This window comes from Thermobia domestica, chromosome 14, assembly GCF_964235325.1.
Source record: "Thermobia domestica chromosome 14, izTheDome1.hap1.1, whole genome shotgun sequence".
Lineage (NCBI taxonomy): Eukaryota > Metazoa > Arthropoda > Insecta > Zygentoma > Lepismatidae > Thermobia > Thermobia domestica.
Genome location: NC_137467.1, coordinates 35,341,285 through 35,366,834, shown reverse-complemented (window position 1 = coordinate 35,366,834; position 25,550 = coordinate 35,341,285). Strand labels below are relative to the sequence as shown.

The 25,550-nt window shown below is 34.1% G+C and overlaps 1 protein-coding gene across 2 annotated transcripts; it reads right to left on the bottom strand.

The window, feature by feature from the left end:
* On the bottom strand, nucleotides 1-23,278 carry LOC145669625 (uncharacterized). 2 transcript variants are annotated; one of them, XR_014128219.1, is made up of 3 exons: nucleotides 22,750-23,278; nucleotides 12,995-13,176; nucleotides 2,402-2,450 (listed from the first exon to the last, which is right to left on the bottom strand). XR_014128219.1 is itself a non-coding variant. In XM_081737862.1 (2 exons), the coding sequence occupies exons 1-2, from the start codon at nucleotides 23,100-23,102 to the stop codon at nucleotides 1,616-1,618; spliced, it is 1,188 nt and encodes a 395-aa protein (XP_081593988.1). In that variant the 5' UTR covers nucleotides 23,103-23,275; the 3' UTR covers nucleotides 1-1,615. The 2 variants fall into 2 exon arrangements, 1 of the variants encoding a protein (XP_081593988.1); XM_081737862.1 differs by lacking the exon at nucleotides 12,995-13,176 and having other exon boundaries at nucleotides 1-2,450; nucleotides 22,750-23,275.
* Nucleotides 23,279-25,550: the final 2,272 nt, after the last annotated feature.

Below are 25,550 nucleotides of genomic sequence, written 5' to 3'. Positions count from 1 at the left end.
ATATTCTTCTTTTTAACTGTGTGTTGTCATGCGTGTGAGATTTTCATCTCTGTATTAAAATGTCCTGCCAAACGAAATACTTTTCTAAACTCATCGTATGTGTAGTTTTCTACTTGTGTATATTAAAATTTGTCTTGCCAAGCTTGAACGCGAAATAAATGACGCACTAGAATCAGAAGTTGCTAACTCATTATTGCTAGATTTTTACAGGATCACGCTTTAAATTTTATAGAAATATGTTGTAATACCGATATATCAATACAATGATCTAAAATTTTTTGTGCTGGTTCGTTTTGACAGGTATGCGATGTCTTACAGTACCAGTTATTTATAAGTTAAACAACGTTTTTGAACAAAGTTCAAAATTTGATTTAACAACTTTTCTTATAAAACGAGTGAGAAGTTGGTAAGTCAGTATACCTAACAACTTCTGAGTACACAATAAAGAATAGGTAAGGAATACGAAACATAGTTACGAACTTTATTTTCAACAACCCACATGCACATTCACTTTACATCATCTCGCGCTTCAGAAACGACAGTGAGCGAAAAAGAGTGGAAGATACTGTGTACCGAAGTTTTGGTACACAAACTCTTTCCGAACATACACCACGAATTCCGTTACCGTCACTAACACTTTAGATATGAATGCCGTTAAAGTCGCTTTAAAATCAAAGACGTTAACAACTGGGGTGAAATCATGTTCACTATTATTAGTGAGTCTTCTTTTGACACATACAACCTTAATACGATTTTTGCGTGAAGTTCGTCTGATCAATTTAACTGATGTGGAAGGGAGGAGGACTTGATTTTTGACCGCTACTTTTCTTCAATTTGCCCAGTTTCCGTCAATGAGCATGAAAAAATATCTTGTGAAATATAAATATATGCGGTGAAAACAAACCTGCGCAACTATGTATCGGCCAGCAAGATGCGGCCAAATCGCAGATGGTCCAGAAGGCCCTAGTGTTGGAATAGACATGGAACATGTTTATCCGCTGGATCTACACTTGTAGCTGATGAGGAAGCTTCCCCTCATTATCGATGTCGCTTAAACTTGTTACCCGTAACTCCATTACATATTTGAAGACTCAAGAAGGGGTATATTTGGAGTTATTATTTTCAGATAAACATTCACTTGAGGAATCGTCACTCGAATCTTCCTCGGCGTCAGCCACTTTTTCACTATGCTGCAATTCCTGTGAGGGGAAGGCAGAAGAGCAGCTCGTAGAGTAGATGCGGAACCAATTTGCCGTAATATCTGCGCCCAAATTACGAACTTAAAACTTGTCTTCCAAAACACATTCCTTTACAAAGTAAAGGTATATCATTTGAAGGACTTATTGTTTCCTTTAATATTTAGTATTATTGCAGACCTGTTTTGTACGATATTTATCGTGAATTTAATTTTTTTTTCAAAACTTGACTTAACATCTTGTGGGTGCGTCAAATCCCTTTCTATGTCTAGTTACATGTCTTGCCAAAGCTGATTCCAAACTAAATCCTATTGACCACCATTTGCATGTGTTTGGTTATTGAAATGTTTGTTTTAATATTGCCATTTGCCAAATGTGAACTGCCAGTAAATGCTTTCCTACACTCTCCGCACTTGTGATTATTGTCCTGTGTGGATTAACATGTGTCTAGCCAAATGTGAACGTCGACTAAATGCCTTACTACATTCTTGGCATATGTGATGCTTTTCTCCTGTGTGGATTAACATGTGTCTAGCCAAATGTGAACGTCGATTAAATGACAAACCACAGTCTTGGCAAGTGTAAGATTTTTCGCCTGTGTGGATTACAATGTGTTTAGCCAAACTTGAACGTTGATTAAAAGCCTTACCACACTCTTGGCATGTGTAAGATTTTTCGCCTGTGTGGATTAAAATGTGTCTAGCCAAAGTTGAACGTCGATTAAACGCCTTACCACAGTCTTGGCAAGTGTACGATTTTTCGCCTGTGTGGATTATAATGTGTCTAGCCAAATTTGAACGTAGAGTAAATGCCTTACCACACTCTTGGCATGTGTAATGTTTTTCTCCTGTGTGGATTAACATGTGTGTAGCCAAATGTGAACTTTGATTAAATGCCTTACCACACTCTTGGCAAATGTGATGTTTTTCTCCTGTGTGGATTAACATGTGCTTACCCAATCTTGAGCATACACGAAATCCCTTTCCACATACTCCACAGATGTGGGATTTCTCACCTGTATGAACTAACTTACCGCTTGACAAATTTGAACTTTGACTAAAGCGTTTATCACTGTTTTGGTACGTTTGACGCTTTTCACTTTCCTGTGTCAGCATATGTCTTGACAAACGTGATCGATGAAATCCTTTGCCAAACTGCGTCGAACTATGACGTTCCTCATCTGAATGAGAAATGGCTTTTTTTAATATAATAAACGTATTCTCTTCTCCGTGGGAAGCAAATACGTTATCGGGCCTGTAAGATATTCAACAAATAACGAAATGTGATTGGAGATAATGATTAAGTAGCAAAAAAAAAGGTAATTTTTCGCTTTATTTCAGGATAAAATTACGCTTAATTTGTTTTATTACATGAAATATTGTAGAAATAAGAAATGGAGTACCAATGAGAAAGCTCCATATCTCTCTACTTTCAAAATAAGAGGCTGTAGTTTTTTTTCATTATATCAAATTGAACAATCATTTATATCGTGGCGGTCATAAGTCTTTGACCATGTAATGGCGACTCCTTTGAAACAAATGGAGAGTATTAGAATTAAATCTGTCATATCTGTAGTTTCGTGTGAAGAAAAAACAAAGTTGTGAACCAAAGGTTTAAGAAAAACTCAACTTATTATTATAAACTGTACCGAAGATTATTCACTTATATCATCATATGTGGAAAACGAAAGACGTTTCGAAACGAAGAAAAAAGTAACATACAACTTTACAAGCTGAGACAGAGAGACTTAATGTAACCAGACTAAAGACGAATCATTTACAGCGTAGTGTTCGTGGTTCAGTGGTCTAGACGCTTGACCAGTAATCTGGAGGTTCTACCACCAAATACACGTCCAGCAACTTTTTTTTTCTGTACTTTACGAAGTTTTATTGCGATTGATCGGCAATGACAGACGTTTTATTACATTCAAATATTTGAATACTCGTTTGTTTCAATACTTGAACTATCAAATTTTCAGGAATAATACTAGTAATAATAATAATTATCTCGTGAAATATTTAAACAATAAAAACTTATTATCGCACAGGTGATACCATTACAAGCAGAACGTGACACAAAAAAATATTTCGGTTTTGTGTAATGTTGCCCATTAAAAGGGGAATTTCTCATCTCGATCCTAAAACATACCGAACAAAATCGGGATGAGGCTTAACATTTTAATTCGAGACGGGACAAGGCTAACTCACAATATCGTCACGCTTTGGAGATGAGAATCTAGACGAGACGAAAAGTATCGTAAACATTGCTCGTCTCATCTCGATTCTCGAAAGAGTATATGCTACTCTTTAGGTAACAATTGCTCTGTAGACTGAATCTTATATATTATTTTGTAACCTTGTATTTCAGTGCACACTAACTTATGGTCGGTGTATATATTTTTGTAGCAAAGCTTATAGAATTACATCTGCAAACTGCACATGTTAGTTTAATATAACCCTTAGTGTTCAATGATATTAAGTTCTTTTTATTACAGTTATTTTCCTCAAAACGTACAATAGAATATTTTCTACATGAAACTTTAGTGGAAAATTTTCGATTAAATTTGAGTAGCTGGAGAAATGTCTCACGAAGGTACGGAACCCCTTCCCCGAAACCTCTACGTTTAAGTAAGTTTTGCCAAATTTTAGAGCAACTTTAAAACATTTAATACCATTATTATTATTACTATTATTATTATTGCTGAAGTGTTCTAAATTTAATGGTTCAACCTGTTTCACCCAACTCCCGCCTAGTGAGTATTGTGCTGAACAAACACAGTGTGTTTCGGTTTTTTCCGTGTTCCGCTTCCTCCCACTTTCTTTATTCGAATATTTCTTTCGTTCTCTTCATCGACGTCTTCTGTAGCTTAGCCGGCCTAACCATTACTTAAAAACAAATTTTCTTACGGGTCTTGTGAATTCAGAATCCCTACTTTCTACACGAAATTTGTCTCGAAACTTTCCGTTATAACATTTAGCTAGTTGTAGGGACGTATGGAGAGGGTATGTCCTGATAGTCCTAACACTTCTCTTTAATCCCGACTACATTGTAACTTCTGGCTAACGCTACGGGCGATTTTACAGGCTTAATACAATGTGTCCTCGTACGGAATTTCTTATCTATATTATTATTATTATTATTATTACTGAATATTTGATACCTCAATATTGCGACCTACTGCGATGCAAATAAGCATACTGAAATTACGAAAATGAAAATAAATTCTTCGGACACACTATAAGGAGGAATTGAGTTATAAGAGATACTTTGCAAAGAGAGGAAAATGGTGTCAGCTACTGGAAAATATGAAATTCGAAACTTCGAATGCCTTAACAGAAGCGAAGTAGGATTTGTCTTCATCACGATACCCTTTCGAAGTAACACCCTTTATTTGGGTAAAAGACGTTGGATTATGGTTGCGTTATATTGAAATATCATCAAAACATACCAAAAACAATAGTTACTATTTATCAATTTTTCTTGAATGAATATATGGAACGTGTTGAAAATGGAGAAGGAAAACATTATTATTGTTTCTAGCGAGAGTAGAAGAACAGTTAATAACAATTCAGGCAATTTTGTGACTCATAGACCTGAAGGATGACCCATTTGTATTCATGAATTGTTTTCGAAACAAGCGAAGTTTTCAGACAGTAGGAATCGAGATTGTGACGTCATGTAATTAGTTTTCCCTGTGAAAGAAGTCGTTTCAACTCTAACTTGTAAGCAAAAGAGAAATTGATAATTCTTCATTTTATTATACATCAGAAATACTAACATTCTAAATTATATTTTTTTCTGAATATCTTCGAAGAGAATCGAACAGCGGACCTTTAACACACAAAGCGAATGATCAAGCCACTACCCTAAGACCGCTCTTTTAAGTAAGAGTTGCGAATTGCTCATTTATGAAAGAGTTTCTATGTAGCGAATTGCAAACGTTTAAGATTCAATTTTTTATTAACATTAATCACTGATTTTGCTCAAGATAACATAGTGTAGTACAGTGAATTCAAGATTAAATTTAAAAAAGACCCAAAGTATCTCCGTAATTTATCTCTATTGTATTTGGTTATTCTTGTTTCCCAGGTGTTTCCAATAACCTTGAACGACCTGGACACGAACACAGATACATCGAGAACATTTAATATTTAAAAGGCTTTCCCATCGGGAATCGCAAGTGAGACCGTCTAATAAACAATCTGATGTGTGGGTGCGTGGTTCGTTCCCAAGGCAAGCAAGGTTGAGACTGACATCGTGCTCGTGGGTATTCTCGGGATACTCCCACTTTCTCATTTCATCAATTTGTCTATCATAATTCACTTGCTTTAATCATAGTCTTCCTTAACCTAACAGGCATAATCGTTGGACATTAAAGGATTTTATTTTCAAGCTGTTAACCCAAACCGATCCGAATCGAAAAAGTTGTATTTTCTATTGCTCATTAACGTTTTCTCACGAAAAAATATGTAGAAAAAAGCCACGGCGAATCGCAATTCTATTCAAAGATAAAACAGTAGACTAGCAATATCTTAACCTAAAATGTAACCATTACATATTGTCTGGAACTTTTCCAGAATCTGTACGGATATTCCGGGAAGTGCCACAGTTGGAGTTGTTTATTGAATCGGTTGGTCAGTCGGTCGTGGGTCAACAGCATATCACCCACTGCGACCCACCACCATCATGACACACTACGACCCCACTCACCATGAACCACTGCGATCATGACCCAGAAGTATGTTTCTTGTGCACATGAAAATACAGATATGAAAGACCTAATTCTCATAAGCTGCATTTGTTTCAAAGCAGTCGCCATTACCTGGTCAAAGACTTATGTCCGTCACGATATATACGATATCAGAGTTAACCTGGTACATACCAAAATACTTATTTTGTGCTATGTGGAATAAACATTTCATTATTATAAGTGAAAATAGAGACCCGTTGTCACTAACATTAATTATATATCATTACTTTTTGTGTCAGAAAATTTAAAAATCGGAAGAACTTGTTGCAATTGCAGCTACAAAAAACTGTCGCTATGATTACAAAGAAACAAAGGGACGATATAACAACTTTTAAAATTTTGCACAAGATACGTGATTTCCCTTAACTATACAAATTTCTAGTTGCGATCTTATATAGTCTGATACCTTGAGATAGTAAAATTTTGCGTATATTGATATGTAGCTACGTAGTTACATCTCATACATTCTTATTAAATAAAAACTTTTGAGAAGCATAGAGTTTTCAATTTCTTGTAATTTTTATCTACTTATTTGAAATACATGATACAACGATTCCAGAATTCCACGTTAAGATAATGTGGACAACCATTAAAACCTTCGTTACTCCTAGATTATTAATAGTGCTTTTATCTTTGTGGTGTAAAGATAGAATTTAAATTTATCATAACCTGGTGTAATGTCATTCGCACAAATCGAAATATATATTGGGTTTGGAATCTTGCTATCACAGGGTTTTTGCAAACAATGCCTCTCGAGTGTTATTAGCATCGTGAAACACTCAAGTCGTTATTGTTTATCACTTTAAAAGTAAATAGGGCGTACGAAGATAAATGCTACACTCTGAATACCGAAAAATTGAAGAAATTTGTTATGCATCACATTATAAAATACAGGCTGCTGAACGGTTTGAAATAAATAATTTAATATGTTGAGCGTCTACATTTAAGTGGCATTTTAATACGTTACGTTCATTCAAATGGGAATCATAAAGACGGAAAGAGGATTAAATTCGTACGTCAACTCTTATAATCTAACTGGTCTCTCCTGTTAGAGAAAGGACAGTTGGCACAATAGCTTTCTTACTTTTAAAAAATTGTAGCGAGCAGCAGTGTTCTCGGAATTACAACATTCAAGAGTGAGAAGACGAACATTCTGCATATTATACCTCAGTACAAAAAAATTGACATCAACCTAATCTGGTATTACCAACAGAAATGGCTGAATTGATTGAAATTAAATTTTACATGTCTGGAATTAGCCAGACATGTATGATGTATCTCATTTAGAAAACTTTTTATCTTTTCTTACGTTACTGACTCTAGAATGAATATCCTACGAATAAAAGAAAAGCTATAAATCTTACGCTAAAAGCAGAGTATCTGATGAGTGGATTATACTTGGGAGGTGAAATTTATCATGAAAAATCTTTATACCAGTGAGCATGTTATCTACGACTTACGAGATGAAAACGGAAAATTTTGCGCAGATCTCATAATACATAAATTTACCATATGATATAAAATGAATATGCAATTTACAGAACTTCATCACGCTTTATCTGATGCACTCAAGTGATCACAATTTTGCTAGCATAAAAAATGTAGAAAAACTACAATTTCAAGGGGATGTTGTGAAATTAAGCTGTGAACTTCAAATCAACTTATAGACTTCTTTAGATGTTTTAACAAGAGCAACGCCAAAAACAGCAAAAAGGCTTGTTGTATACCACTTTAAAAAATTACTCCGAAACAAAGTATTTTCATCATTTCTCATTCAAACAACGCCTTTATCATTTCCGAACGTTTTTCTTTACTTATATGGAGCAATTTACTTATATGGAGAAGTATATCTACGTACTTGGGAAAAAATATCGAAGAATCACAATTTTTTCCTCGATAATTTACAGTAATATTTCCTGTTTCATTCCCGCGCTACTACAATACAATACCCAGGGAAGAACACTTACGGACACTCTTTACTAAGTATATCTACGTACCTTTAACGGCATCTTACATAATATAACTTCTTTAAATATACACTTGGTGGAATAGAATTACGTAATACTATATGACTAATGTTGTAACGAACACTGGACATTTATAAACACAACGTAAAAACAACAAAATAATAATAATAATTAACATATGAAATAAATTTTCAAGAAAATCTTTTCCCGACTTTACCATCCCATTTCGAAGAAAGTATACATTTTGTTTATACTATTTCAGTCAATATGTTTTATTCGCATAAATGCGTGTTGAAACTAGTCCGCATATCAATAAAGTACGAATTAAAATCAAGTTCCTGCACAAACCCTGAACCAGGGACAATAAGCATAAGCTTGGTTCTGGTTGTATTTACTGTACTATCTGTGAAATTTCAAAGTTGAAGTTAAGCATTGGTTTTCTGCACACTTTGTTGCAGAGGTAGCACCCTCGTGATCAGGTGTTTGTTTCGCTGGTTACAAAAAAGTACAACATACTGAACATACGTTCGCGAAATTGTGAATGAAGGCCGAAAGAGTAACTCAATTGCAAGAAACGTGACCTTCATTTGAAGTTTTCATAGTAATTTTCAATGTGTACTTGTAGCAGTAATAGCTTAAAAAGTAAAATATATATTTCACTTTAAATTTTAGTATAAACTCAAGAATATGCGAAACTCATTCACCCAGTGATTAACCAAACCCGAAGTCCCACACCTCATAAATTTAACTTCTCGACTGGGTATCATCCTACACTAAACCATGCCAACTTCCATCATCATAGCCCATTCTTAGAGTATCGTATCCTGTAGTATTATCTTTTCCTTTTTGACACACCAAAATTTCACAAAAGTTTTACAGTTAACAAGCATATTAGTGACGCAAGCGACGTGACCCGCCTATCGTAGACATATCGATTTCATTATTTGTATAAAAATGTGATGTTTTTTATTGTAATTGTTAACTAAATATATAGCACGTAAAATTTCTTTTCGTTCATCTCACGCTACGTAAGTTATTCAAAATTTAACGTCTTTTTCCTGATTGTTAATAACCATCTTTAACTCTTTCAGCACTGACCTACACAATTGTGCAGGTAGGTAGAATCACCAACATATACAATGCCGGCTGAACATTATGTTTACACTAAGGTAACTATAATGAAGTTCAAAAAGTTACAAAATTCGTAAAATATCTGTGTTTATGAACAACTGATACGGTATTAGCGGAACGTGTGAATTTACCAACGCAAATGTCGGAATGGTAAAATCTTGTACTGGTTAAAACATACAATATTGGCTCGAAAACGAACAAATAACAGCAGTGCCTAGTACTAAAATAATATTTCAAATCAGGGTAAAGGTTAAAATTCATGCCAGTAAAAAAGAAAGTGTGAAGGTGTCACATTTTTTTTATTAATCATTCACGTAACTTCTGCCAAATAGCTGTTACGTGGCTACAACTTTTTTATGCATGGTTAAAAGTATCAACCTGGTGGGGTTTATTAAACATTTTATACAATACCCAAATTAAACAAGTGAGTATCGTTTCACAATCGACTTCCAAATTATGCGAATTCAATATTCAAACATGAGGTAGTACATCTGTAACAATATGTTCCCATGTATTAACAAGATCGAAGAAGGAATCTGTTCCTTGGACTCTAGATCTATCTCAAATATCTATGACTAGTTATCCGTTATTTTTTCATTTCTATAGAGATAAATGTTGAAAAATCTTGTTAATTTGTAGCACTTCTAATCTGAATAGAAAGCTAAGGAAGAAGACAGAACGTATCGTTGGGACGCTGACCCGATCGCAGAAAAGCTGCTCAACAGCTTATACAGTTTTTCTCTATGAAAATCCGATAACAGGATTACTAATCACTTACAAAACAACAGCTACTACATACCTGTTATTATTTTCGTTTTATAGCGATAAATGTTGAAACCGGAGACGGCTAATTTTAACCATGTCCAGTTGGAATTGAATTTCAACGGAAAAAATGAACATACTATTTGAATGCAGAATCGATTACAAGCAACTGCAAAGTGATAGATTTTAGCACTCTTCCTCTAATAAAATAAGTAATGAAATTGGATGTAATAGTAAATTTGAACTACTTCCGTATTTGAGATGTATACAGTTAAAAAAAAATAGTCGTGATATTACGCCAGATTCGACACCAGTTTTGGAATATGTTAATTTTAAACTTTATTAACGAAGCTTCGTATATGGAGGAGGACACTGATCACGTGAGTGCTGCATTTCTGGTGACTCTTTCTTTATATCTGACTTTCGGGACAATCACCCTCCTCCTACGCACTGCTATAACTAAAAGCTAATACGACGATAATTCCGGTCCCGATGCTAGGAGTGAAAATCGGGATTTTCCCGGCTGACCATATACAAGCTTTGGTTTGCTAAAAGAACCTTGAGTGCTTTGCACGAACGCCTGGTCGTCGCTCGGAAGGGCACACACGAAGGCGAGTGGGGTGCATTGTTCTAAAGTAAACACACGTTATACTCTTATGAGTTCTCCCCTTGTACGGATTGAGCTTCGCAAGCTAAATTACCGTTTGCATACGTGAGAGCCGATTTTTTTTTAGTTTATCATCAGTGATTGTACGATATTTGCATACTCCTTCGTGTAAAATATTTTTTCTAATATTGTGCAGAAATCAGTAGTGAAGTGACTAGTACATATGTGTTAGCACCTTAACATTCGTTTCTAATTTCAGTTTTGTGAGACAAACTCTGGCTCCAAATCATTGAAAAGGAAGGAATAATTGTGCCGGCTTGGACGATCGCTTATTACTATCAGCAGAGGACTCCAGCGGATCCTTGGGATTATCCGACGTGGAACGTCTGAGATTGTTATAACTGCAACGCCCCTGAAGGAGTTGACCGCTCGAAGATTATTGTGAGTACGTGAAATCTTAATTTATCAATTGTGCCATACGGCCATCTGTATTAAAAGAAAAAATAAGATAAAGGTGGAAATAAAGAAGTTTGTTTGCATTAATTTTCATCTCTTAGAACTCAACGTGAATGTAATTTATCCTATCTATCTAGTGCTTCTCTAAGTGATGCCGAAATATTACTTATTTCTTGCTCCAATTGGAGAAATGCCCTTGCGTGTCATGGTCGGTGTCCAGCTATAAGACATAAACTGAAACAATTCACCTGGATTAAGGAGCTACTATTTCTTAGAACGCCAGCCTCCTTAAATGTTAATGGTTAGCTGACTAGGACGAGTAATAAAAAATTGTATTAAAAAGAAATAGGTGAACATTTAAGAATTAATTCTAAAAGTTCCGATTAGTAATGTAGCTAAAAAGAATTATCAAAAGAAAATGCAGAACATGGTGAAAATTAACCATAAAAGGAAAAATTGAAATAATACATTCCGACTATTAAAATTAAGAAAGGTAAAAGAGAATTACACAAAGAAACGATTGAAATTGTTACAGATCATGGATCCTGTAATTTTTATACTAGAAGATTAAACATCAAATTTGACTAACATGTTACTGCATGGTAGACCAAACGCCGAACTAACCTATCGGCCATGGGTTTACGCTCCCTACAATCAACGGCTTCTGGGTCAAATATAATGAAATGCGACATGATCGTTTTTCTGAAGTTTGATTCCACAGATATAAAATAATCAATCTATGTGACTACTCTATCTTTAAATTATATTATATTCAACTTTTCAATTTGGAATTCATGCTAAAATTTGTACATGTTTAAATATTTGGTTCTGTAGCTATATTTTGCACATTTTAAGTTGGTAGCATTGTTATCCTGGATGTGTATATAAAATTGCCTTCTGCCAATTTTGATGACTCACTATGGTACCTGTGTTTCGAGCAGGTGTGTTTCCAAACCTAGTAACTTATTGTGAAATAGCTATCATTTCGCTGCGTTTTTTTTTTTTGAAACAAGAAGGTAAGATGAATATTGTGTAGAAGCTGTACCGTATACTGTATGAATAGTGTATAGAAGCTGTACCGTATAAGAAATGTAAAGAGTAGCTACCAACCTTATCTCTCAAGATTTGTGTGTTTCTAAGACTCTTGGAGGCAATGGTTTCATGGTAAATTCAAGGTCTAAACATAATAGTGTCTGGAGGAAGGTAAGATCATTATGTCGTTTCATTAAGTTTCTGGTTTCAAGTTTGTTAAAGTTTAGTTCTGCGCTTAAATACAATTACTATTGATGCGAATACAGTATATACTGGACATTTCTGACTGAGTATATACAATTCATTTCACTCCGTTTGCTTATTTGGAAATACTTCCGCAGCTGTGCTAATGGTGGCACTAGGAAAGTAGTACCCAAATCATGTGTTTTTCTATCATGATATTATAGCCACCTTGCATACAGTTTTCATATTTCGTGACTTTTCACGTCACACTCAGTTAAAATATAAATTAGTTGATTAACAAATTGTTCATTACCATAAACAAGTTATAAAAATATCATTTAAATTACTTTGACGATTCTCATACTACTTGCATACAAAATAGAAAATATCTATCTTGCAAGTGCTATGTTCCTACTTGCTAGTATCCTATGAGCTTTGAGCTCTCTGCAAGTGCTAATCAAACAAATGTCAAGCATGGAATATTTTGCTGGTAAATTATCAGTATCTGTAATTTCAAAACTGACTTCGAAAAAATCTCAGCCTTCCACTTTTTTTCGCCAACTGGTAATACTACTTGAAATGTAAAATTTAACTCTAAATTTTGAAGCTTCACTCGTAAGCTGCCTGATTTTATATGGAATAGCTCAGCGTTTACATCTTTAAGTGAAAAAATATGGAACTGTCCAAAAAGGCAGTATGAAGTATGATAAAAGCTATCAATACACGCAAGTACTGACAAAATGGTAGAAAACTCATAGTTTGGTGGAATTCAATCGAAAATAGTGTGAAAAAAACACTTTTAAAAATTGAGAAAAGGTTAAATTAAAAAAAAAAGGGAAATATACGTGGAAACACAAAATACATAGAAAAACAGATACACAAGTAAACTATAAACCATTAGCACCATAACCTTCTCGTCAGTCTTGGCTCCTTGTACTCTCACGTTCCTGCACTTTCGATTGGATCATGGAATATATTCCCCCGTGTAAGACATATAACAAAAGTGGACAATAGTTTTTCTTAAAGCAGTTTATATATTTCTCTCATAAAACCTTGGATTCATAGCCATGGTCGTGCTTTCCTAATGTAAACCTGCAATCCAGAATGAAATTCAGCTTAGACAGTATATTTTTCTATGCTACTAAAATATTTTGTTCGAAAGGCGGGATGTACTTAATAATTTCGTATTTACAATTATATTCCTAATCTGGACTGTACAGGGCTAATTTATAAATAAATAAATAAATAACGCTTTCCTGGCATTTTATGAGTACATCTCATTAATCCAAAGCGAAATTTGACTTAACATCGTTCTGAAATGAATTTAAATAATAATGATGATGTCAGGCTACAGGAGTTCTATATATAAGAACGAAAAGTCCATTATAAAATACAGTTCTCAAAAGTACTGCCAGAACATTATCTGATAAAATGCTGCTGCCCCATAACAAAAACAGAAACTAACGTTACTCAGAAAACGATTAGCAGTCATAATGACCACTTCCCTTTAGAGGAAAACTAAAAAGAAGAAGCCGACGTTGGGCACATTGTTAAAGGTACTAAGATTCTATTTTGTCAAAAAACACACTTTGCATAGTTATTTTGTAATAATAAATCTATTCTTAATCTTCTATTCCAAAGCTTTTCTTAAATAAAAAATACAAAATCCTGCAGGACTTGTATCTTGGGCCATTCTCACTTGCCTAAAATCTAAAAGCAAACTAACAAAATTTATTTCAATCAAATAATAAGAAATATCTTGATCTTGAATCACATTCTCTGCAATTAGAAGCAAAATAACTGGCAATAGCTGATAAATTTCGCAATATGTTTCAAATAGAATGGTTGGGAAATTTTTCAAAGTTCGTTCCTGGGTTATTCTTACATTCGTCTATATTCTCGAATAAGATCTCAATTCATTTCACTCGCCTAAAAGAAATGAAACGGTCTCAAATTATACCATCTGCAGAGTAGGAGCCGTTCTGATCAAGTTTGAAACAAGTTTAATGCTACGATCAAAATTTCTTTCATTGTTTGTCAGTACGGACATTAATACTTCCTTCTTCATTTGAAAAAAATACTGACGAGTTACTTGGCTCTTATACTAGGAGTAGCAGTATGTCAAATATATACCTCTACGATAGGCTCAGAGCAACACACAAAAAAAAATCGAATTGGAAAGCGCTTGAAATAGAACGAGTTGAAAATTTCTTTGTAGTTTCCAGCTAAAGATATTCTTACAAATTTCTAAATTGTAGAAATCACACTCATAATTTGTTACAGTTAACTACTAAAAATGAAAATGAAAATAAATAAATTATTTATTCCGTAAAGGTGGTTGTAGAATAGCTCAAAAGTAAAAGGTACAAATCTGAAAAAAGGAAATTCGAAGTCAGGAAAATATTTCCAATCCTTTTTCTTGAAATATCAAACTTGTGGTTAGTAATAATACTTTTTCCGCTCCTCAACACAAATGACATAATTTGAAATTGTCTTATCCGTAATAACTGAGGGAAACACATTTGTTGCTATATGATACAATATAAAACATACAATTATGTCTGTAGAAAACAGAAAATAAAATCATCCATTTCTTCTATTTTTATACCTACACTAAATTTTGACCTCTCATTTACGCGCTCTGAGGGACTAAGTTGGAGTTCTTTCACTTCAAATCACATTATCGCTACCCGATAAGTGAAATAATTAGTTATCATTTTCTACAATCTAGGAAGGGATAATAATATCCTAGGTAAGAGCTATACATTTATACTTAATCGTTTTATTTGTAACATGTTTAGAATTTGGATCTATTAATGGCGTGCGTTCTGCTTTTTACCATAGGGGTTATAATTTGAAATCACACCATTTAAAAGACAATGAAATGACTAAAATTTTCGAGGGCCTTACAGAAAGAATGGGCCTGGATATGAATCAAACAATTTCTTACTTTCTTATTTGAGACCCTGAATATTCCAGGGTTATCTTCCTGATCTATAAAATTCCAGGAAGGTATTTATTTCCATTTCTTTACTTTATCCTCCAAATTATAAGAACAATATGACTAATAACTTTATATTAATATATTATGACTTACTTCTAGTTTTTAAAGAATTAGCTCGTTAAAAAATCTAAAATTATTTGACTACTTTATATAACTAATAATATGATTTTCTTAAGTTCCATTTCCATTTGAACTAAAAGGTAGGGTAATTGTTTAGTATAGAGGCCAAAAACTAGCAAAACGTAGGACAATTTACGGAACAAAAGAGTGTATAGTGATGTTGAAGTACTCAAGAAAGTATCGAACACAATTTTTTAGGGCGGTAGGGAATTTGCACAAACCGTAAGTGTAAGAGGAAATGATTTATGTGAGAAAAGGAAATGAATTGCTGGTAACGAAGATAGAAAACAAAGAGCCCTGCGGGGCTCTATCCCGACTTCACTCGCTAAAGCTCGCTCGGCAATGCCGTCTGAATTTAATGTTGGTAACGTAATTTAACATATGAAGCCATAAAACAACTGTATCAGAATAGAATACCGCGAAAAGTAGGCGCATATGATGGTCCACCAAAGATAAACAATAGCCAAAATAGCAAAGTACTAATTTACAAATGATGAAAAGGAAACATTTTGTAAAATAATGTAGAATTACGTAGAAATAGATATATAGCACTAACAATAAACCCTGAAACAATGTTAGTAATAGACGTCGGTCTGTCTCCTGTCTCTGGCTTGAATTTTTGAAGAGGTATTCGGACTTCACTTACATGTGAACTAAAGCATGACATTTCAAGAAATGGGCAGAAAGAAATGTCGTGTGGCAATATTACATGCAAAATTATAAAGATAAGAATTTTTCTTGCAAATATTGTGAACATACATATTTATGCCTAAATGTTGACAAAATTGTGGGACATGTGTCTTGTGGCAGTTACCCAACCTAATTTGTTTATAACATGTAAAATTTAATATGTTTATATCAGTAGTAGAGTCAAGTATAGAATATCCATTTACATGTAAATTTAAACTTTTTAGTGGTTTAAAAGTACGTGGACTTACTATACCTTTTTTGAAACACATTTTCTTTCGTAGAACATATTATAAATAAATATCCATTTATGCGTACTCTCTAAATTTAATAAAATAACATAACATCCTTCAGAATATACATTTTAAAGACTCCTCTGGGGACAACTGTAATAATATACTGTGATATAAAAACGATTTTAACTTTGAACTGATATATAGAAATAGAATGCATTTTCATTTGTGATTGTTCATAAATTCGAAGAAAATTTCCATTTTTGGGAATCTTCCCGGGCATTTGTCCATCACTAGTCTTGTCATAGGACAGTTTGTGCATTTGGATAAAGCCTTCGCCGTTGTTCGAATTGCTAGCGTGTGCCATTGGTGCACGTGGTCTAGAGTTCGATTCCCGACGTAAAAGTGCTGAAAATTAATTTTACAATCAGTTACATTAATTAATTACCCGTCATCAGCGCAGAAGTTAGAGGGAAAAAAGAGACAAAATCTATTATGCCAATAGTTTCGAGTAGCATGTTCTTAATTATACAATATTTTAGTTAGATCCTGAATTGCAAAATAAATTAATATCAGTATAACATATGTATTGTAGGAGAGCTGTAAAGTGGTACAATTTTATTTTTATTGGAGACACGGTGGCTCAGTGGTAAAGCTCTGCTAGTTCGTTTAGCTTCCGTCAATCGGGTTTTCTAGTTCAAGAACAAAAACGTGTACCTGGGTTTTTGGGGTATTCTGACGTTTCCTCCCACATTTTCACTCTACCGTTCATTCATTGCTGTCATCACCGTCTGCCTTGGTGCATAATTAAGTAACATTAAAGTAAAAGTAATAAAAACTAGAACACCTTCTTCTTAATATATAAAATGATTAGCCCGCTGGCCAGATTCGGGCTTACAAAGCATATATCACATCTGGCCAGAGTAGTAAATTTCTAAATATACAACCATATTTCTCGGGATGAGCTTTGTAAATATGCTTTACAATGATATTTATTGGACAGTTCTTTCTTGAGAACTTTCAAAGCACAACTGCACAATTAAACTTCCAATTGGTTTAAATAAAAATATAATTTTCAACAATACAATACAATACAATACAAAAAATACAACTTTCTTTGTAGTTTCCAGCTAAAGATATTCTTACAAATTTCTAAATTCTAGAAGCACAAACTCCTAATTTGTTACAGTTAACTACTAAAAATGAAAATAAATAAGTTATTTATTCCGTAAAGTTGGTTGTAGAATAGCTGCAAATAAAAGGTACAAATCCGAAACAAGTCGGGAAAATATTTTAAATCCATATTCTTGAAACATTATCAAACTTGTGGTTCATAATAATAGTTTTTCCGCTTCTCAACACAAAGGACATAATTTGAAATTGTCTTATCCGTAATAACTGGGAGAAACACATTTGTTGTTATATGATACAATATAAAACATACAATTATGTCCGTAGATAAAAGAAACTAAAATTATCCAATTCTTCTATTTTTTTTACCTACTCTAAATTTTGACTTCTCATTTACGCGCTCTGAGGAACTAAGGTGGAGGTGTTTCAATTCAAATCACGTTATTGCTATCCGATGAGTGAAATAATTAGTTATCATTTTCTACAATCTAGGAAGGGATAATAATATCCTAGGTATGAGCTATACAATTATACCCAATCTTTTAATTTGTAACATGTTTACAATTTGGAACTATTAATGGCGTCCGTTCTGCTTTTCATTATAGGGGTTATAATTTGAAATCACACCATTTAAAAGACAAGTGAAATGACTAAAATTTTCGAGGGCCTTACAGAAAGAATGGGCCTAGATATGGATCACAAATAATTTCTTATTTTTTTATTTATTTGAGACGTGTTTCCAAACTGTAGTGTTTATTGATGTCATTTTCGATTTCGAGCGTTGAATGTTTTAAAGATTATTATAAATATTTTTATACATAACTGGAATCATTATGTATTGTCCACGATTAGTCAATAGTCCACGGTTATGATTATTAATATATATTTTTTGGTATATCTTTTTCATGTTATGTTAAACAAATCATACACATTGCAAATTTTTTCCGCAGTATTAGGTAAAAATTCATATTATAGTACTGTACAAACTTGTATTTTACCATGCGCCAGGCGAAGTAGCACTAGGTTCAGGCAAAAAATGTGCATACAAAAAATTTTGAAATAAGAAACTGATAAGAATAAATAAGAAAGCAACAATCTTGCGATTTTAATGTCTTTTCCGGTACATTTCTAATTCCTTATCATAATCATAATAATAACTATTATTTTAAAAATTAAACAAAATAAATACCAATGAGAAGCACCTACTGCGCTAGAAGACTATGGATTCGATAGTGATAGCGGCCCTATTTGATCATTTTCTCATCTCTACTCTTCCTAATATTTTGGGGTCTTTCACGTCTATAGTACCCTACTCCATAATGTTAGTTATAAGTGTGTAATAACTAGCTCTTATATATTAGTATACGAATCGAGCTTCATCCTCCTAACGTGATGACAGGGAAAGATAAAGAGTAAGTTAATAACATCTTTAATACTTCCTTTTCCCAAGTTAAGGTAAACCAAATAATGATATATAACCTACCGTTTAATCAAAACTATGATGTCTTGCATAATACTACTTTGAAGTACCATAAGACGGGGTTACTTTGCACAAAATTTGAAAAGAGATTCACAGTACTCTGTCGGTAAAACCATGAACAATAGAGAGGAAGTTTCAATTGCCACCGTAAGATAGAACATGTAACTGTATTTCGGCTATAATGTTTGCGGTTAATTCAGTTCAAATTACCGGGAAAGTTTGTTCTAGTAGAGGTAAAGGCTGCAAAGTCACTGAAAAGGATGATAGAATTTAACAGATATCATCTATAAGAATTTCCGTCGAAGTTAAATTTGTTCCGTAGAATACTACCCTGTATAATGGGACTTCGATGCAGTAGTTGAAATAGAAATGCGAAACGTTATAAAGTCATAAAAAACGTAAAACTGGGAGAAGGCATTTAAGCCTTTACTAGGTGTTAATTTGCATCAGTGCAAAATACCGCTTAGACAGGAAATTATTACCACTGGATCCTTCCTGTGTTTTAAATTAAGGTAAATTTCCTATTTAGGTAGATGCTGGAACGGATTGCTTGTTAGAAAACAAATAATGAACAGTGGCAGATCCAGAAAAGTAGTATGAGAGGCGCTTCATTTAAAAATACTTTTAAAATAATCACTAGACTTTTGGGGACTGGGCTTGCAGCTTATACACGTAGGAATCACTAGGAATAGATTTTTAGGCAAATCTTTACTTTGACTCAAACAGTGACTGCAACGATTTATCTGATCCTGTGTCGGAAGCAGTTTAGGAATGATTCCGAAATTGCTCCAGTTTGCTCCCGGAACCGGATCAGCTGAATCGGTTAGTTACTGTCCGAGTCAAAATAATGTACAATGTTAAGAATTATATTATATAGACAAGGGCCAAAATGTTACTAAACACCATTTTTAATCAATTCAGGTGAAGTGGTCACTATCAATATTGATATCTATATGGGGACTACCACCCCACCCACACCCTACTCAAGCACCATAAAAACATCCAAAAAAATAATATTTAGTCAAACCACTACTATAAAGCTAACGTAAGAAGGACAAAAATTTTAAAAAAACACTTATCACTAATTATAAATCAGTGAAGCATCACAAGGAAAAATAAATTACATTTCACCAACATAATGGAACAACCAAAGTAAGTACTGATACCGATACCATCATTATAATATCAATGTTAATAAAATGCATGCAGTTTAGTGTAGAGTATAAAATGTTTGGTAAGAGTGCACTTTATGCCGAACATTCATTGGAACCGATTCAGCTGAACCGATTCCTCGGAACCTTCAGAGATCTGTTCCCAAAAATAATTCCATGAATCGAAGCAATAGAAAAGTAAATTCTGCAGAAGTTTTGCAGACCACCTAATAAGCAATCGTAATCTAACTTCACCAGCAAACTAAGATATATCATAACAATGATTATATATTACGATTGCTAACCAAATGATCTACCACACTCATTAAGAATTTACTCTTCAATTACTAAGTACAAGGGCAATATCTTTGAGAACTGACTCTAAAGTCTTCCGAGAAATCAATTCAGGTAAAACGGTGACTATCAATTTTGAGATCTAAATGGGGGGCTACTCGTAAAGAAACTTAAGAACTCGTAAAGAAAACATCGAAAACCACAATAAATAATAAAACCACTACTATAAATCTAACGTAATACAGAAAAACTAACAGCAAAAAAATAAAGTAACACTCACCACCAATTATAAATCAATGCAGCATGACGAAAAAAAAAAAAACACGTACCCCTTCCAACAATCAGTAATAATCAGGATTCGTACACGCTTAGAAATAATTTTTAAAAGAGAATCAGCACTGCGAGAGTTCTCACTACACTCACTCAAAAATATCTCATTAGTTTCACGGCATATATCACCGACTATCCACCTTTGCCTACAGCGCATTTGACCGACAGTAAATTTGCGTCTACCGAACAAACTCTCTTCAATGTTAAATCAATCCACACAATATTCCGAAACGATACGAATTCACTTCAGTATCACAAACATGTTTAAGCAAAAAAAAAAAAAAAAAAAAAAATAATAATAATAATAATAATAATAATAATAAATAATATCAGAACAATCAAACTCGCAAAACGGTCTGTTCAAATCCTGGACAAAATTACAAGAACGAACCGACATCGAAATTAACTTCAGTTGGCACATTTCACTATCTTCTTTTTCCTTCACCAAAGTAACACATGTTCGACTACCAAATTCAAACATACAGCATGATCACACATTAGTACATAACTACCAATCAGCGACGTCAACACAACCAACCAATCACAGCACAAGAGACTATATCACTAACACCGATCGCTAAAACACCAAAACAACATTCTCAACAAAAGGAATAAAAACGATTCCGTACCTGTTCCAGTGACTGTGATTCTGTTTCTCCAAAACCACTTTCGGTGACAAAATCACTTGTTCGGCATAAACTGCACTCTAACCAAATGTTTAAATACTGAATGAAAACATTGCAAAGTAATACTTTTTTGTATGTTGTTGAAAGGAACCCCACGTATGAAACGTTTCACATTTCAGTTTCAAGAACTGCATCAAAGTCCAATTAAACGCACTAGTATCCTACGAAAATCACTTAACTTTGACGGAAATTCTTTTAAATTTAGGCTGTTTTTACAGTAACTGCTTTTCGTACCACTACAACAAACCCTCCTGGTAATTAGAACTGATGCTAACCCCAACAAAATAGCCAAAATCTTACAGCGTAGTTGAAACTTCCTGTTTACAGTTCATGGTTGTACCGACAGAGGACTATGAAACTCTTTTCATATTTCGTGCAAACTAACAACCAATGTGCAAATTAACCCTGTGTTACGGTATCTAGTAACCACTGTAAACGAAATGGAGTATCAAAATTCAATGTGTCAAATCATGACACGGGACTAGAAAAATGTTTGGGAATGAAGGAATCCATATAATTAAGAAATTACGTCCCTAATGTATTGTGGTACTTCGGAACACAAATATGCAAGCAAAGAAAGCATTTCAGAATGTTACCTATAAAAAACTTAGGAACGTTCAAGTACACATTCAACACGCAAGACATGTAAGTTTATCCTAAATACAGTATTTTGCGCTATCCTCGTTTACCAACATTCTGCGTAATGCATTAATCTGCATAGCAATCTTCTATTTACTGGCCATCTAGCGCATGCTCGTTATAGTTGTTTGTACAATAATTCATACCTCATGTACGTTTACTAAGCCCCTAAAGTGATCCTATATTGAGAAATGGAGGTCCATACCCTAGAAATGATTGCTGAGAATATAAAAAGTCGACTTCCTTTAAAGAAATTAGTGCAGCTATGAAATGGATTTGTGTATGGACCTCTACAATTAATGAACATCCATTGTGGTAAAATTATTCTTTATTTTGTATTTTGCTAATGTCGTTCTAAGCCCTCCGGAGAAATTAGGCTAGATCCATTTGAGCTAAATCCTGAGTAAAATTACAAACGTTCATAGTTTTTTTTTTTTTTTTTCAATATAATACATTCCACGTTTAAATTAGAAAATTTTAGGATGAATATCATTCTCGCGATTTCTTATTTTACAAAAGTTTCTATATAAATAAAACAATATCGTCGACCACCTATATTTTAAATATGTGCAACAATTAGTGAGTAATGTGTAATCAATAATAAAAGAATCATTTTTTTTATGAAGATATAAACTACATAAGATTTGTATGAGTAGTAGTTTATATCTTGAAAAAAAATATAATCCTTTATATCTTGACAAAAAATCGATTTCTTGTTATTATTTGGTATACAGATAGTGTACCGTATGTGTGCCACGCCATTTCCAAATTGTAGATTTATTAACTTACGTTCGAGATATCTCCCATACCTAAATACTTCTTGCGAAGCATTTCTTTTAACCGATTTTCCAAACCCATGTAACCGTATTATCACTCTGAACCAATTAGTATATGAAAAATTGAACATTACCTTTCTGGCCGAACTGAATTTAAATTTTTTGTGGTTAATTGTTGGGAGTCATTAGAGTACGACGCGCAAGTCTCCTGAACCACTATTTTTCTTAGCGTTTCTAAATTACTTTCCAATGCAGGATCTGATTCTGCAAATTCTGATTTCAGCATATCAACGGTCACTTTCACATCCAAAGCTGTACCCTTGTCCATTGTTTGCTCTCCTTCCGTTGTACATAATATTAACTCTTTGTTGTCAGTCATCAGTTCGTATGTCCACCCTTTCCCTTCGAGTGGATCTTCCTGAGGTAAGTCATAAACAATTTCTTCTTTACACATCAATTCCAACTTAACAGACGCCTCACCAGCCATTGTGAATTTAAATGATATAAGAATTTACCACTGTTCTTATACTTCCCTTATATTGTTTGCCAGTGTTTTAATGAAATTATTTACGAGAACTTTCAGAAAAGTAACTTTATTTTTCCAATCTTCTGCGGTTGCGTATTTCTTTCGTAAAGTGATTCAAGGTTAATAGAATGAATAAAGCTGGGTTATATCGGTAAAGGGACGCTGATTGGCTGGTGAAATGACGTCACTGCAGGAGCAGCTAGGATGGCGAGAAAGTGTAGAGAAGCAGACACGCGAAGCGCACAGCCACAAGCAAGACAAGACAAGGTTTGCACAGGAAATAAACAATAATAAAAAATTTTAAATAATAAACCTACGTGCCTTTTTCTGCTTAGTTGTTTGTTGTAGGCCTCACTGTGGCTGAGGCATGCCTAGTCGAGATTTTATTTTATGGGCATTTTTTGGTTTTAGAATTTTATTTCTATTATTCATGTATTTTATGCGAATGAACGACCTAGTTCTTACATATATCTTAACTAAATGTTCATTCATATCAGGATACTTTTCACTTATTTTCGCGGTTCTCTTTTTACAATGTTTTTTTCACCGGACATAGTGCTGGTACCATTAATGTCATTGAAAATAAGTTCAAAACCTTTCATTTTTGACATCCATTCCTGGAACGAGGAGACCAAAACGCAACAGAAACTCGATCCAAACTTCAGATGCTGTTGTTGATTTGGGGTTTAACGTCCCGTTCAGCAGCGAGGCTATATCAGACATGGACCTACTGATTAACGTGGAATCCGAACCACCTGAGCTCCCGCGGGGAATCGAACCCGACTCTCCCACGCTAACCGCTTAGCCACGGAGGAGCTCCCTTCAGATGGTGTACCGGGTATGGAAGAAAGTACATCTCTAGATAGTGTACCCATTAATGTGTCGTATTTTCTTCCTTGATGAGCGATGTATCCAGCAAGAAATCGAAACCCTTCCACTGAGCAATCTGTCTGTTGTTCAATAGCCGGCGATTCGGTAGGTGTTCTGTCATCTGATACAAAGATATTTTCGATTTCGGTTTCGCCTTCAATCATTGACAAGGGTTGTGTCATATCTGGTACAATTCCTTCTAATAATTTCGATGTCAAGAAATCTCCATAATCTTCTTGCGCGATACGAACTTCATTTGAAAGAGGGATTTCATTTATATTTTTCCCCATAAGCAAAAGCCGCAAACGGTGTTTAAATTCGATTGGTGTCGGATGGTCATAGCCCATGTAACCAAAATGGCTGGGCCAACGTTAAAATATGGTTGCATTGATCTTTGGTGACAAAAGCAACGTTGATCCAGTGTTCTTTAGGCGGTAACTAGCAACCAACCAAGTCCCAGTGTTGGCCCTAGTGTTGTAAAAAAACGGTTTTTTTCTGTGAAGTTTTTTTTCAATAAAAAACATCGTTCTTTTTCATGTTTTTTTTCAAATGTCTGTTTTTTTTTTCTGGCAACTATTATTTATTGATTTATGTTGCAGATTATTGAAATAATCAACAGAACTTGAGTCGAAGCCCTCGTAACTTACATGTCGTTTGTTTCCTTGTACCTATACGAGCAAAATTGTGTGATTATTCCATTCGGACCCAGGTCATTTTTGGCGTTTACCTACCTTGTCAGTTAGTGACTTATTGCTCAAAAACCGTTCATTCGATTAATATGGTTAAGGCCTTGCTTTTTAGAAAATGGGTGTGTCTATCTTTTGGTGTAAGTTGCATTGCAGTGTTGCAAATGGGTGGGAAATTATTGAGGGAAATGTAGGGGTGAAAATTTACAAAAACATCCCTAACCGAATATCATTTTTTTTGTATCTAACACCACTGCTGCTATATGGAATCAAGTCACCTAAAAAAATCTTTGGTGTCTTGACAAGATACAGTGAAATCCTGAAGTCGCTGGCTTCCATTCAAAGAGAGTAAGAAAAATTTTCTGTCGTCATACACAAGAAATTTTGACACTTTTTACGCCTCAGAAGCAAAAATCAACAGATGTGCCGGGGCTACAACTTCTCTAATTATCCTATTGAAACTCTTTATGGTGCGTTCTGTAGGGCAAAGAGGAAGCTTTCAGATAGTGGTACGTTTGTTTCAATGTAGCCAGCAAGAGGGAAATAATAGAGGGGAAAAGGGAAATTTTCCGATTTTTTAACCTAAAATCAGGAATTAATTGTTTGGCTGGAAAAACTGCTATCAGACAGACAAAAACTATCTGAAAATAAACTTTAGTACTCCAAAAATATATCCTACAAGTATCATGTCGATATCTAACAAAGTAAGCATGAAATTTAAAAAAATATCTCATTCTACCTCAGAAATTCACCATTTCCAGAACAGGGTTTATTATAAACCTCAACTGTACTTCCCCTAATTATTCTAGTGAAACTTTTTATGGTGCGCTGTGTAGGCTAAGTACGAGGCTTT